Here is a 14,783-nt window from a genome sequence, read left to right as displayed (position 1 = left end):
TCCGTTCTCATCATGTGATTGGGGAAAACATTTCTGAGAGCGTGGTGAGCTTTTGCCAGGGGCGTGGGTAGTGAGCCATTGGAAGAACATCATATGTCACGATGACCTACAACGTCCAATAGGAAAATTCAACTGCAGTAGCCACCGTTCAACCTTAAGAGGGCAGCACTCAGACGGTTTTACACCATATATTATAGAATTAAAACACTTTATACCCAAATGTCAAAACATTTACTCCAATCAATGATCAGCGTTAACAAATCCCCAGTCTTGCAGATCATCAACTAAAAAAAGTTGGTTTAGGGTTTAGTTACCCTTTAAAGGGGAAAAAAGTCAAGTCAAATCCAAAGTAAGACACAGACTCGTAGCAACCTGTTATGGCAACAAAGTCTCAGACTGTCTGGCATCACACTCAGAACAATTAAAAATTACTTTTAAGTTCAACAGCGGACATCATGCATCAGAGAGTTTACCAAATGCTGCCTAACTTAATTCTAACACAACATTATGAAAAAGTAAAACAATTCTTTTGGATTTAAGGTTGCCCCTTCAGAGCAATCAGGTTACCGGCTACACTAACATAGACTTGTAGATAAATTTCAGCCCTTGGCCTTAGCAAAGCAGCAATATTCAAACACCCACTTCCAAAGCTACGCCACATCTCCCGGTTCCTAGTCCTCCACCCTCAGTAGCTGCTGTTTCCTGTACCTCTTTGTCTAAGGGAAGTTCTAAAATAAGCATCGGAGTGGCTGGATACACATCTCTTTCTCATCACTTTGGTGCTCTTCTCTGAAGCAACAGTCTTTTGTGGTTGTTTATGGAAATTAGAGAAAAACTACACCATGGTTAGAAGGATTTCATTCTTCATCTGTTCCTGCATCCTCCTCCACCAGACAGGTGAAATAAGATTTTCCTTTATAGCATGCTGTAAAGATTAATGGGTGTTTTGAAGTGACAGGGAGGTTTTGAGTTTGATCACAGCACAGCTTTGTATATGATAATGTACATATGGTGTCTCTGAATTATGGTCTTCCTTTATAAAAGTTGCAAATAATTTGATATGGTATATAAAACAACTTTGTATATATTATAAAAAAATTTACATGATACAAAGTTTGTTGTGCTAAATGCTGAGCAGGGTTCATATTTAATATGCTAAATTGAGTTATTGATTAAATATAATAATGCATTTATTCTTAATTAAACCCTCTCACTTAATTACCCTTTTAAATTATCTGCAATTTATTTGTCAGGCCTGAATCAGAATTATGTTTAAAAACCTTTTTAAAAAATGCAGAAAATGTACATTTACATATTTGTGTTCAGTGTTGCAAGCACAGAACTGTGATATAAGCCTTGGATGATATTACTGAATCTAAATTGGTATGGATTTGTTTGCATACCATACATACCTCAAAGAAAACTGATTACTAAGAGTGCTTCTCGTTTCTTATTTGTGCATCCTAATTTCCTTTCCTTGCATCTCCGCACAACCTCCATTAGCATGTGTGGGAAGGACACAAGGATCGAAGGAAATATTATTTGTTTGTTGAAATATTATTCTATATATGGCTAAACCGTCACTTTAAAGTCTGTTGAAGTTTGGTTAATAAATTCATAATAAATAATAATAAAGCAAGATGCCCTCTTGAAATATGTTAGATGTATGGTTTATTTAAACTGCAAAGGTAAAGCATAAAGTAAAATTATTGTGACATATGTGTAACGGGTTGGTGCACAGCAACAGGCAGTAGACTCAGAAGATCCAAATATAAACAAACTTTAACGAGAACTCTCAGGAACATGGAAGAACAACACAGAAAATGCATTTCCTCATCACGGTTACCAGACAAAGAGTGAGGAACAGGGAAGAACTTATATAGCAAACTGAAACGAGATGATTAAATGAACACAGCTGAAACAAACATAACTAAAGAGGGTAACTATGGTGACAAACAAGTGGCGGGAAACTAAGACAAAGGAACACGTGACAGGATGAAAACACAACTTAAAGATAAACTAAACAGACAGACATGTTACAATATGTGAAGGGGGAGGACAATTTATATGTGCATCATTCTTTTAGACTAGAAAGACTTCCGCATAAGATACACCTGTGCATCCACGCTCATAGCTCCTCTGGAAGCCTCCTCACTCCTTGTTCCTCACCTCCTCACGGTGCAATTAGTGAATTGTCCTTCAAGATGTTTTTTTTTTTTTAATCAGTTTCCGGGTCACAGGCTGGAGGAGAGAGCAGCTATGAGACAAGGAAGCATCAATTTGAGAATTGAGAAGCACCCTAAAAGTTCGTCAAGTCATCTTTATTTATGTAGCGCTTTTTACAATATCAGAGTCAGAGTCAGAGTGAAGCTGTGGATATAACATTAAAAGGGACATGGAAATTACATATTTTTTATGTTCCTTAAGGTTCACTTATAATGTTAATATAGATTTTTATGCACAAAAAAAAAATATATATATTCACTGAACATATATATGTTACAAGCACGCCAGGCTCCACCAGAGGTGTCAAGTAACGAAGTACAAATACTTTGTTACCTTACTTAAGTAGAAATTTTGGGTATCTATACTTTACTGGAGTAATTATTTTTCAGCCTACTTTTTACTTCTACTCCTTACATTTTCAAGCAATTATCTGTACTTTCTACTCCTTACATTTTAATAATAGCACTGCATGAAAAGTGGGATTTTCGACCCCATAAACGCCTGTATACTCCTGGAAATCTCCCTAATTTTCGGCAGTTTTCGACAATTTAGAGGCAGCGAACGTCGCGTTCGTCTGTGCCACAAATTGTCGTAAACGAACCATGACGTAGGTGGAGAGCCCCCCGCTGAGAGACCGCGCGGAGGTGCGACGCCTCTAATTTGCATATGAATAGCAGCGAAACCAGAGAGTCAACGGCCAGACTTGAATTTACTCACTCACTATTGGCTGAAGCCACTACATTTAAAAAAGAAAAATCCCTCGTGATTGGTTGGCAGATCACTGCAAACCAATCATTATTGGTCCCCCTGGCTCATTATAAATGTAAACCCCAATAATAATAATAAATATATAATTTATGTTGTAATAATTTGTTTCATATTAATGTTATTGTGCTATGAAGTATTCATACCATCAAGGAATATATGGGCAAATTATACGGACCGTGCCGTTTATTCAAACAAGGGGCTTCATTTATAAGCATACAGCTGTTCATTCAAAGAAAGGGCTTAATTTATAAAACACAGCGGTTTACTCAAAGAAAGAGCTTTATTGTTAAACACACAACTACAGTGCAGCAGTAATGTCTCGTAATGTAATGTAAAGTTCGGCGTGCTCCAGGCTGCGAGAGGGCGGTGGCCGCACAATCCATCCAGACACCCCGTCAACAATGCGTCTTCCTCGTCAGACATGAGTTCAATGGTCGCGGACTTCCAAACGTCCACCTCATCCAGCACACTCTCGCTTCCAGCAACTGTAATACAATCCATAAAGACAATAAGCAACCTGAAAAATACTCACATTGACAAAAAACGGATCTAATATAATAAATCTTACCCTTTTTCTTCTTGATCGACTCCGAGCTAAACTTCGCAGTTTCAGGTTGTTTGTATCTGAAGCTCCGGCGTGTCGATTCATAATACGTCTTACAGGCAGCTGGAAAACAATTACATGAGACTGGTATTAATAAAAACAGTCACGGTAAAATTAAACAAGGAATGAGAAACACATTAGAAGTTACTTACACACAATTTCGTCATGATCAGCGGTTAAATCTGGACTCGCGGTAATCGCTCCAAGCAGATAAGAGCTCACGGCTTCGTTATGAGGCGAGGATAGTCTGTGTAAACAAAATGTGCAGTTTTAAGCTCGGATCTATTAACGCATCCATTTCCTTATACAGCTGAATAAAAGCATATTCTTTAAATCGTAACGTTACATTACCCATGCTGTGGTTCATAGCGACTGCAGTTTGCCTCAGAGTTATGAAGACGAAGACAGCCTCCTGAAAATGAGTCCAAAAAGTTCGTCGCGTCCATGCAGAGATTGAGTTGAAGACGGTGTCCTGTCATTGTTGATCACGAAAAAGGAAAGCAGCAAAAAACATAAAAAAATAGTTTAAAGCTCGTCTTCTACGCGTCATGGCCATGACCTCGACCTCGCACCCCATTGGACTAGGGCTCTGATATGGAACGCGCCCGGGGCCAAATCTCTTTATACGAAACGCGTGACTTATGATCGTTTCAACCTTCAACACGCCCTGTTTTCCGCTTCACGCACAGTTTTAACATGTTAAGAAGACACATACATTTGAACGTGTTTCTTAACGCGCACATTCTGTACATGTCGAAGTGTAATATTTTTTTTTTAAAGCAGACTTACCTTTAGATGTAGCCTAGGCTACATACATATTAATATAAGATATTAATTAATTGCTTAACTGACTACTGTGCTAGAGTAAAGTAGCCTAATGTTACAATGTATATTAAGTAAATGCTTAATATTATACAATTATTATAATTTATCTATATGGGTTATTGTTTGTTTTTTAAAGTTAGGCTATATATAATTTCTAAAAGTATAGGCTAATTTACACAGCACATATTTATAACTGAAAACACACACCACTTTATTCACTTTCACATAATAATGTTTTTGTAATTTGGTGTTTAGTTTGTTGTATAGTTTGTTTATACTGTTCTGTCTCTGTTTTGTTTCCAGGAACATCTGATGAGTGCTATAATAAAATGACTTCATTATATTTAAAATATGTTTTGATATTCATTTTATTTATATTATTAATATTTTATTTACCCATAAACGTGTCTTTAGGAAGCCATAAGTTATAGAGACAAGAATAACTTTTGCCATTTAAATGCCACATTCATTTACTGAGGACCCATACAGCCAATGATCATGTGTGAAAACACATACATAAATTGATCACTTAGAAATCAAAACTAAGGTTTGAGAAAGAAAGAATATGCATACAACAAAATATATTGTTTCATAGCAGCTTCAGTAACAAGTTCAAAACAAATTCTGCTGTAAACCGGCTCTAACAAGCCAATATAGTGTCAATATTCAGCTCAAGTGACTTCAGTGTTGATTCAGTTCAGTTGATTTCAGTTCAACTGTAAATTCCTCAGTTGTGCATTGTGTAGTTAGATATATGCAAAAACAACATTTTTGGAAATAGTTAAAATAGTTTTGCACAAAGTGTTGCTTTTGCAAGAGATGTCTGATGTTTTGTGTGTAGAGTTACAAGAAATGGAGCCATATTTTCAGAAATTGTGTGTAAGCAATTAGATAAAACTGTAAATGAATCCAGTTTATTTTAGTTCAGGACTCATAGTCCAGGTGTTAGTAATCTGTGCTTAATCTTTGTTCCAGGCAACAATTTTTTAACTCACGATTAACTAGATTAAGGCCTACTCTTGGCATAATTTAAACCCTGTCCAGGAAACCACCTCTTGAAAATCTGCATTGATAATTCATAAAATGTGGTGTGAGCTCAATTTAAATGACAATTACAGAAAAACACAATCTGACTTAACTATAAACACACAAACTTGTACTTTTCACATTTATGATTAATAGCCATTTAAAAAATCATTCACAGTGCAGGGTGTTAAAATTAATGTTGGTATGTAAACTGTATGCTTTACTTGATTTATTTGTGTGCTTTGGTTCATTGTCTTGTTGCATCACATAACCTCTCTAAAGGTTGAAGACATGAACTGCTGTCCTGTATTTTTTTATTTTTTTTACATAACATTGGTTATTGCTAATGACATACAGAGTAATTAATCTACACTGTGAGCCCGGACAAGTTGAATCTACTTAAAAAATTGGAGCAAACTGGTTGCCCTAAAAATTTAGTAATGTGTACTAAAACGAGTACATTTAACTTAAATTTAAGTTAACATTTTAACTTAAACTTTAAACTTGTTTTAGTCAAAAAAATTCAGAACCTAGATAAAACTCCCCCTGCTGCTACTCTGATTTGCATTTGTGTAGCTCACAGCATGTTCATTTACATGATAAAGCCTCCCCTAGAATTAAGGGGAGGGGGGGGAAACTGCCAAGCAAGGCCCACGTCAATTTCCGACAATTTACGGCAGTTTTCGGTGTTGCCTGCAAATTGCCGTGCACAGTCGTAAACCTGAAGTTTCACGGCAATCTACAGTGTCACATACTGACGAAAATCCCACTTTTCATGCAGTGTAGCCTCGTTACTCCTATTCCATTTCGGCATGTTTTCATTCCGGCTTGTCGTCAAAAAAAAAACCAATCCAGATAAATCGCGCCATGCGGATAGAGTGAATTTGATTGTGGTTGGATGAGAAGGATAAACACAAACCATTCAGACACCCTATTGGGTTGTAGGCGATCAATCACGCCTGCACCTGCACAAATCACACACACCATGTGGCCAGATAGGGCGGGTTCTCGCGACGAGCACGCACTTTCAGCCAATCAGCGATCAGCAGGCAGACGTGCTCATTTGTGACTTTAGCCGGGTTTTTAGCCTATGTTTTTAGCGTGATAACTCGTAGCTGTATATTCCAGTGATCGCTATGCCAGTGGAATAAATATACAGTAAGTTGTATTTACAGTAAAGAGTGGGAGAGTGACTCAACTCTCAAACGTGAATTACACCTGTGACTCGAAGACTCTTTATAAATATAACCGGGAGTCCTGTCCATCGTCATATACACACTTAGGACATCTGCAACCCCGACAGCTGCTGAAAGAGGTTTAAATCAACGATTAATCAGTTTTGACTGTGCTAAGTTTATGTGCCATGTACTTCACGAAAGACATGCTGTAGTTTTGTCAAAGCAAAGTGCAACACAAAGGTAAGAGCATTGTTTTTTTTGTTGGCAGATTATTGTACAGTATCAATGAATTACGCATTTTGGCAGTGGTGTGTGCATTAACGTGTGAAATGCCTGCTAATTACATTGCTTTTTCCAATCTCTATAGGCCTATTAGGCACTTTTTGCACATAAATTGGCTTCTTACTGTTGACATTGAAAATGATGCATGTGTTTTTCTGAGGGATTGTCGTTTTGACAGTTTCTACCTGGACATATACTATATAGTCTTATTTGATCCGTTTTACTGGGAAATAGATTTTTTTTTTAATCATCAATGTTATGTTTTAAGGAGATAAAATGGTAACTTACTTATCAACCTTGATTGGTATGGCAATAAAATATCACATTATTTTGACAGTTAAAGTTTTTTTTTTTCTTGGAGTGACTAACTTAGTTACCTATAAGTATTGTAAAGGTGCAAAAAGTCAAAATTCAGAGGCATGTTATCAATAACTTTTTTTTTTAATATATATATATATATATATATATATATATATATATATATATATATATATATATATATATATATATATATATATATATATATATATATATATATATATATATATATATATATATATATATATATATATATATATATATATATATAAAATGTTCATTTGGTGAGTTTTGTGGCTGGAAATCTTTATATTATATGCAACCATTGACAGCCATAGCATTTTTCCCCTACTATGGCAGTCAATGGTTGCATATAATCTGCTTGGTTACAAACATTCTTCAAAATATCTTCATAACAAAGAAACTCATACCGGTTGGAACAACTTGAGGGTGAGTAAATGATGACAGAATTTTCATTTTTGGGTGAACTACCCCTTTAATGGCATTTTTTCCCCTTACATTACTTTTACTTTTATACTTTCAGTAGTTTTGAAACCAGTACTTTTACACTTTTACTTGAGTAAAACGCTTGAGTTGATACTTCAACTTCTACATAAGTCTTTTTAAACCCTAGTATCTATACTTCTACTTGAGTAATGAATGTGAATACTTTTGACACCTCTGGGCTCCACCCTCTCGCAACCACAATGATCCCAATCACCAGAATACTGAGCACACACACCTGCACGTCATCACTACAGCAATCACCACCTGCACTTAAGCACCACGATCACACTCAGTCACTGTCCGGTAACGTTTGCACATGACCCTACATGCTTGCTTCCTCGGACTCACCTGATAACCTACCTGATCTCCTATGAACCCTAAGTGTCTCCTCGTCTCGTCCTGTCTCCTGGTCCTCGTCTCCTTCGTTCCATTGTTCCTGTGTTCAAGATCCAAGAAACGTATCGTATCACCAGCATATCCAGCATCAACCAGAAACTTTCACTCTGACTCTCACCACACCTGCTCACTTCCTGGTTCAGCAATAAACTCTGCTTTCACCTGCCTTTGTTCTCCGTGTCACCTCTGTTTGTAACAGATTACCGGACCAACACAGCGCACCAGGATGAGCACCCCGGATCCCTTCCAAGAGCTTGTCGACGCCGTTCGGCGAGCTCTTCCCACCAGCGCACCTGCACCTTCACCGGCGAGCACTTCCGGGATCCACACCACCGTTTCTTCGCCCCCTGAGTACGCCAGTCCCATGTCCAGACCGGCGCCCTTCTCTGGTTCGGCGGAGGATTGCAACGGATTCCTTCTGCAATGTTCGCTGGTCCTGGAGATGCAGCCGCGCCTGTACCCCAACGATCGCGCTAAGGTAGGGTTCATCACATCTCAACTCTCCGGTAAAGCGCTCCGTTGGGCGGAATCCATATGGTCCACAGACAGTCCAGTGATCCAGACCCTGTCGGGGTTCATGTCTCACTTCAAGGAGGTCTTTGGGAAACCATCATGGGATACGTCGATCGGAGAACAGTTATATAATCTGAAACAAGGTACCTCCACTGTTAATGAGTATGCTCTACAGTTTCGAACCCTCGCTGCTGCTAGTGAATGGAACAAGCAGTCCTTGATTACGACCTACCGACAGGGTCTGGATCCTCGGGTGCGGCTGCATCTCACTGCATACGAGGATACCATCGGGCTAGAACGCTTCATCCAACTCTCCATTTGCTTCGCCACTCGTATGCAGTCGTGCATTGAAGAACACCAGGGCCAGTCGTCATTGTTCCTCCGCCGACCAGGTGATGTCAGCACTCCAGAACCCAACCCCGAGCCCATGCAACTGGAGAACACCTGACTGACATTGGCTGAACGGCAGAGACGGCTGACCCAGAATCTCTGCCTATACTGCGGTCTACCTGGGCATTACATTTCTGAATGCCCAGTCCGTCCTCCTCGACCCTTGGTGAGTGCAATCATCCCTTCTCTCTCTAAGATGAAGCCACTCACCACAACTGTGAACCTTACTGCTGCTGGAATTTCCCTTTCAGTTACTGCCCTCCTCGATTCTGGGTCAGCCGGGAACTTCATCTCGGGAACCCTCTGCCGTCAGCTCAAGCTCCGCACGTCTGCAACTACGACGACCTACCAAGTCCAGTCGATAACGGGCAGACCACGGGCAGTCGGAGGCAGGTTAGTCGCTCCGTGGGTCCCATCGGAGTGCAAGTCGGAATCCTCCACATGGAGCGACTACACCTGCTGGTTCTGGAGGAATCCACCGCTGACATCATCTTAGGGCGCCCGTGGTTAGAGCAGCACAACCCAGTCATCTCCTGGAAGACGGGAGAAGTCCTGAAGTGGGGCGACAGCTGCTTCCCGGACTGCTTCCCATCTCCACCGATTCGTCCCTCTCCGCGTCCCCAAGATCTCCCTGTCTGTGCCACGTCCATCGAGAGTCCGGTAGAGAGATGATCGGTGGATGTCCCCTCCTGTTACGCCCCCTTCAGAGACGTCTTCTGTCCCCAACGGGCCTCCAAGCTGCCTCCCCATCGGCCATGGGACTGCGCCATCGATCTGCTGCCAGGTGAACCAGTGCCCAGGGGGAAAATCTATCCCCTTTCTCTTCCAGAGGAGAAGGCCATGGAGGAGTACATCAAGGAGGCGCTGGAGCAAGGCTACATCCGTCCATCCACCTCCCCTGCTGCTTCGAGTTTCTTCTTCGTGGCAAAGAAGGACGGATGCTTGCGGCCTTGTATTGACTACCGTTCACTTAACAACATTACAGTCAAGTTCCTCCCCCTTCCTCTCGTCCCAGCTGCCCTGGAACATCTCTGTGGTGCCACTGTGTTCACGAAGTTGGACCTCCGCAGCGCCTATAACCTCATCCGGATACGTGAGGGGGACGAGTGGAAGACCACCTTTGTCACGCCCACTGGTCACTATGAATACCTTGTGATGCCATATGGACTCGCCAACGCCCCCTCCGTATTCCAGGACTTCATCCACGAGGTGCTCCGGGAATGTCTCCACAGGTTCGTGCTGGTCTATATTGATGACATCCTGATCTACTCCGGGAGCATGGCCGACCATCGCCCTCACGTTGTGGAGGTCCTACAACGCCTGAGGAACTACCAGCTCTACCTCAAGGCCGAGAAGTGCTCCTTCCACCAGCCCTCTGTGCAGTTCCTCGGGTACAACATCGATCACAGTGGCATCCGGATGGATGAGAGGAAGGTGGAAGCCATCCGGTCCTGGCCAACTCCCACTTCTGTGAAAGAACTGCAACGATTCCTGGGTTTCTCAAATTTCTACCGACGCTTCATTCAGAACTACAGCTCCATCGCCAGTCCCCTCACCAGCCTTCTCCGCAACAAGCCCAAGTCTCTGTCCTGGACCCCATCCGCCACCGAAGCCTTCCAGACCCTGAAGGATGCCTTCACAACAGCTCCCCTCCTGGTCCATCCTGATCCCGAGATTCCATTTGTCGTGGAGGTGGACGCCTCCACCACTGGGGTGGGTGGGGTCCTATCTCAGCAGCAGGGGAACCCCAGCCGTCTCCATCCATGTGCCTTCTTCTCCCTCAAGCTCAGCCCGGCGGAGGTTAACTACAACATCGGCAACCGAGAGCTCCTCGCCATCAAGCTCGCACTGGAGGAGTGGAGGCACTGGTTAGAGGGCGCCAAACATCCATTCCTGGTCCTTACTGATCATAAGAACTTGGGGTATCTCTGAGAGGCAAGACGACTTAACCCCCGACAGGCTCGCTGGGCACTCTTCTTCACGAGGTTCGACTTCCACATTTCCTACCGGCCAGGGGCCAAGAACATCAAGGCGGATGCCCTTTCCCGCATCCACGGCCCAGAGGAACGTTCCGAGGAAGAAGAGGAACCCATTCTCCCCACGAAGCTCTTCCTCAGTCCCATCACATGGTCAGAAGAGACCCTGCCCTCTACCAATGCCTCCACCAACGTGCCGTCGGGCTGTCCTCCGGGCTTGCAATACATCACTCGAGCACAACGCATCCCTCTTATTCACTCCTCGCACACATCACTGGGCACTGGTCACCCTGGGGTCAATGAAACCCTCTCACTGCTACGCCAGCGCTTCTGGTGGCCACATATGCCAGCTGATGTCAGAAGGTACGTGCAGGGATACCGGGAATGCGCCATGGCTAAAAGCCCTCGACACCTGCAAGCTGGGAAACTCCTGCCTCTGCCCGTTCCCAACTGTCCGTGGTCACACCTAGCGGTGGACTTCATTACAGACCTGCCCAATTCTGAGAACTGTACCTGTATCCTCGTAGTGGTGGATCGTTTCTCGAAGTCCTGCCGGCTGCTCCCACTACGAGGACTTCCCACAGCCCTGGAGACCGCGGAAGCCATGTTTAACCACGTCTTCCGGTATTATGGCATTCCCGAAGACATCGTATCTGACAGAGGTCCTCAATTCATTTCCAAGGTATGGAAGGCCTTCTTCGCACTCCTAGGTGTGACCGTAAGCCTCACGTCCGGATACCATCCTCAGACGAACGGGCAGACGGAAAGAAAGATCCAGGAGATTGGCCGTTTCCTCCGTACCTTCTGTCACGGCCACCAGGACTCCTGAAACCAGTTCCTAGGATGGGCCGAGTACGCACAGAACTCCCTTCGACAACCCACCACCGGCCTGACTCCGTTCCAGTGCGTACTCGGCTATCAACCGCCCCTCTTCCCCTGGTCTGGGGAACCCTCCGACGTCCCTCCGGTTGATTACTGGTTCCGGGAAAGTGAGAAGGTCTGAGACTCAGCCCATCACCAACTCCAACGGGCACTCTGCAGACGCAGGTTGACAGCCGACCTTCACCGCTCCGATGCTCCGACGTTCCAGGTGGGGCAGAAGGTCTGGCTGTCCACCCGGGATATCAGACTGCGTCTGCAGTGTAAGAAGTTGAGTCCCAGGTTCATTGGCCCCTTCGAGATCCTGCAGCAAATCAATCCGGTGACGTACAAACTCCAACTACCCCCTCAGTACCGGATTCACCCCACTTTCCACGTGTCTCTCCTGAAACCCTCACTACCCTGTTTCTGTTTCCCCAGAGCCTGGCGTTACTCCGGAGCCTCCCCCTCCACTTCCCGTTGACGACGGCGCAGCATATCAGGTCCAGGACATCTTGAACTCCCGGCGTCGTGGTGGTCAACTCCAGTACCTGGTAGACTGGGAGGGGTACGGCCCTGAAGAAAGATCTTGGGTACCCAGGCATGACATCCTTGACCCGAATCTACTGGAGACGTTCCACGCTACCCGCCCTGATCGACCGGCACCTCGGGGTAGAGGTCGACCACCACGGCGTCTGGGTCCTCGGCCCTCAGGAGATGGCCGTGGAGGGGGGGGGGGGGGGTAATGTTACAAGCACGCCAGGCTCCACCCTCTCACAACCACAACGATCCCAATCACCAGAATACTGAGCACACACACCTGCACGTCATCACCACAGCAATCACCACCTGCACTTAAGCACCACGATCACACTCAGTCACTGTCCGATAACGTTTGGGCATGACCCTACATGCTTGCTTCCTCGGACTCACCTGATAACCTACCTGATCTCCTACGAACCCTGAGTGTCTCCTCGTCTCGTCCTGTCTCCTTGTCCTCGTCTCCTTCGTTCCATTGTTCCTGTGTTCAAGATCCAAGAAACGTATCGTATCACCAGCATATCCAGCATCAACCAGAAACTCTCACTCTGACTCTCACCACACCTGCTCACTTCCTGGTTCAGCAATAAACTCTGCTTTCACCTGCCTTTGTTCTCCGTGTCACCTCTGTTTGTAACAATATATATATATATATATATATATATATATATATATATATATATATATATATATATATATATATATGTATGGCCTTTTGTTGTGGCCAGCCTAAGGCACACCTGTGTAATAATCATGCTGTCTAATCAGCATCTTGATTTGCCACACGTGTGAGGTGGATGGATTATCTCGGCAAAGGAGAAGTGCTCACTAACACAGATTTAGACAGAATTGTGAACAATATTTGAGAGAAATAGGCCTTAGATCTTTGAATTCAGAAAAATGGGGGCAAAAACAAAAGTCAGTTAATCACCTGAACAAAACCATACATTTTTAAAAATTTAAATCACCTTGGCAACAAGGGGTCTACAGCTTACACTAAACCTCTGTTTAGTTAATTAAATGTACGATACTTTCTATGACTTAGCCGTTGAACAAGCATCCGGATGTAGTATCAGATGAAATGTCTTGATGGTTTGATAGTTTTATGGCAGTAAAGTTGCATTCAGGTTCTTCCGGGATGAGTGAAAAATTATGAACTTCGTTTTATTTTGTTTTTACTTTTTACTTGTTTTTATTGGGAGAGTGCTCTCTCCCAGGCGTAAAGTTGCAACATTGCTTGTGTCACATTGCTTGTCGGTTGTCTCCAATCTTTTCCACACAAACAGCAACAAGAAGAGCGCAGAGCCAGGGTCAATGGGGTAGAGGCCCTTTTACCTTCTACGGTTACACCTCTCAAATTAGCCTGACCAATGAAAAGGGTGTAATTTCAGGCAGAAAAATTGCTTTTATTTGTCCAGTACAAAGACATACAATATAGTAATTACACAATGTCCTGGGGGTATACATGTTCATTCATAGAAAGGTTTAACCCCCTCGAGTCGGCGGTCGCGCCGGCTCGATCGACTCGCTTTCTTTCTTATCAGTGCCAAAGAGACTCAAATACGTTTTTTTATCATTCAGGCAAGTGTAATACATCATTATAATCTGTTAATTTTCTATTTTTTTTGTGTACAGTCACAATAAAAACAAAATGTGCTTTTTTGCAAAATAAAGAAAACAAACGCGCGTTCTGCAGCCTCTCTGTCAAAGACGTTCATTCAGATAGTCTTCAGAGAAGGAACTCTAGCTTAGTGAATACTTGTCTCACAAACATGAGACATATGTCTAAAGAAACAATGAAATGTCAGGTTTTAAATAATGTAAACTTAATCGAAAACAAATATTCCTAGTTTATGTAATCAGTTTGAAAACAGAGAGATGTCAGTCGTTCCTGAGCATCTTATTATCCGCTAATGGGACCCACGAAGCGCGCGTTCTATTGAGATTCAAATACTGAGGCGATCCAGAGTCGACGCCCACACATCAACTCAAACAAACACATCAAGTGCAGTGCTATACTTCAGCTACATCGTTTTGAGCCGTGTTGAGTAATCCTGGAATAACCTCATGAAAAGCTGTTCATTTCTGAGAGCAACGGATTCTGCGCTGAATGCAAGGTAGGCTAAGTTTATTCTGTTAGCATCTGTGAATATTAAACACAAAAACCTGTGCAAGGATGCACTGAAGCTTTCTTTGTTTAAATTAGCTCAAAATTACTGTCAGATGTAAGTAATTACCTTAACAAACTATACATCATTAAAAAGATCTAAGACTCAAGCTTCCAATTTTTTTACCTTATAGTAGTTATTATACCTTATAAGGTCTTATAGTGACCATAATTCAGGGCTTCCCAAACTTCAGAGGGGTAAGGCCCCC

General features: G+C 43.0%; 1 protein-coding gene across 1 annotated transcript in view; it reads left to right on the top strand.

Annotated features, from left to right (window-relative positions):
- The first annotated feature begins 714 nt into the window (after positions 1-714).
- Positions 715-14,783, top strand: part of LOC307142010 (uncharacterized protein) — a 102,012-nt gene continuing 87,943 nt past the window's right edge. The window contains exon 1 of the mRNA XM_079842528.1: positions 715-897. Coding sequence (XP_079698654.1) covers positions 843-897 — 55 coding nt within the window. The 5' untranslated portion in view covers positions 715-842. The remainder of the gene's footprint in view (positions 898-14,783) is intronic.

This window comes from Gobio gobio (assembly GCF_949357685.1).
Source record: "Gobio gobio genome assembly, chromosome: 2".
Classification (NCBI taxonomy): Eukaryota; Metazoa; Chordata; class Actinopteri; order Cypriniformes; family Gobionidae; genus Gobio; species Gobio gobio.
The sequence above is the reverse complement of the archived record's forward strand: the minus strand, read 5'-3'. Positions and strand labels throughout refer to the sequence as shown.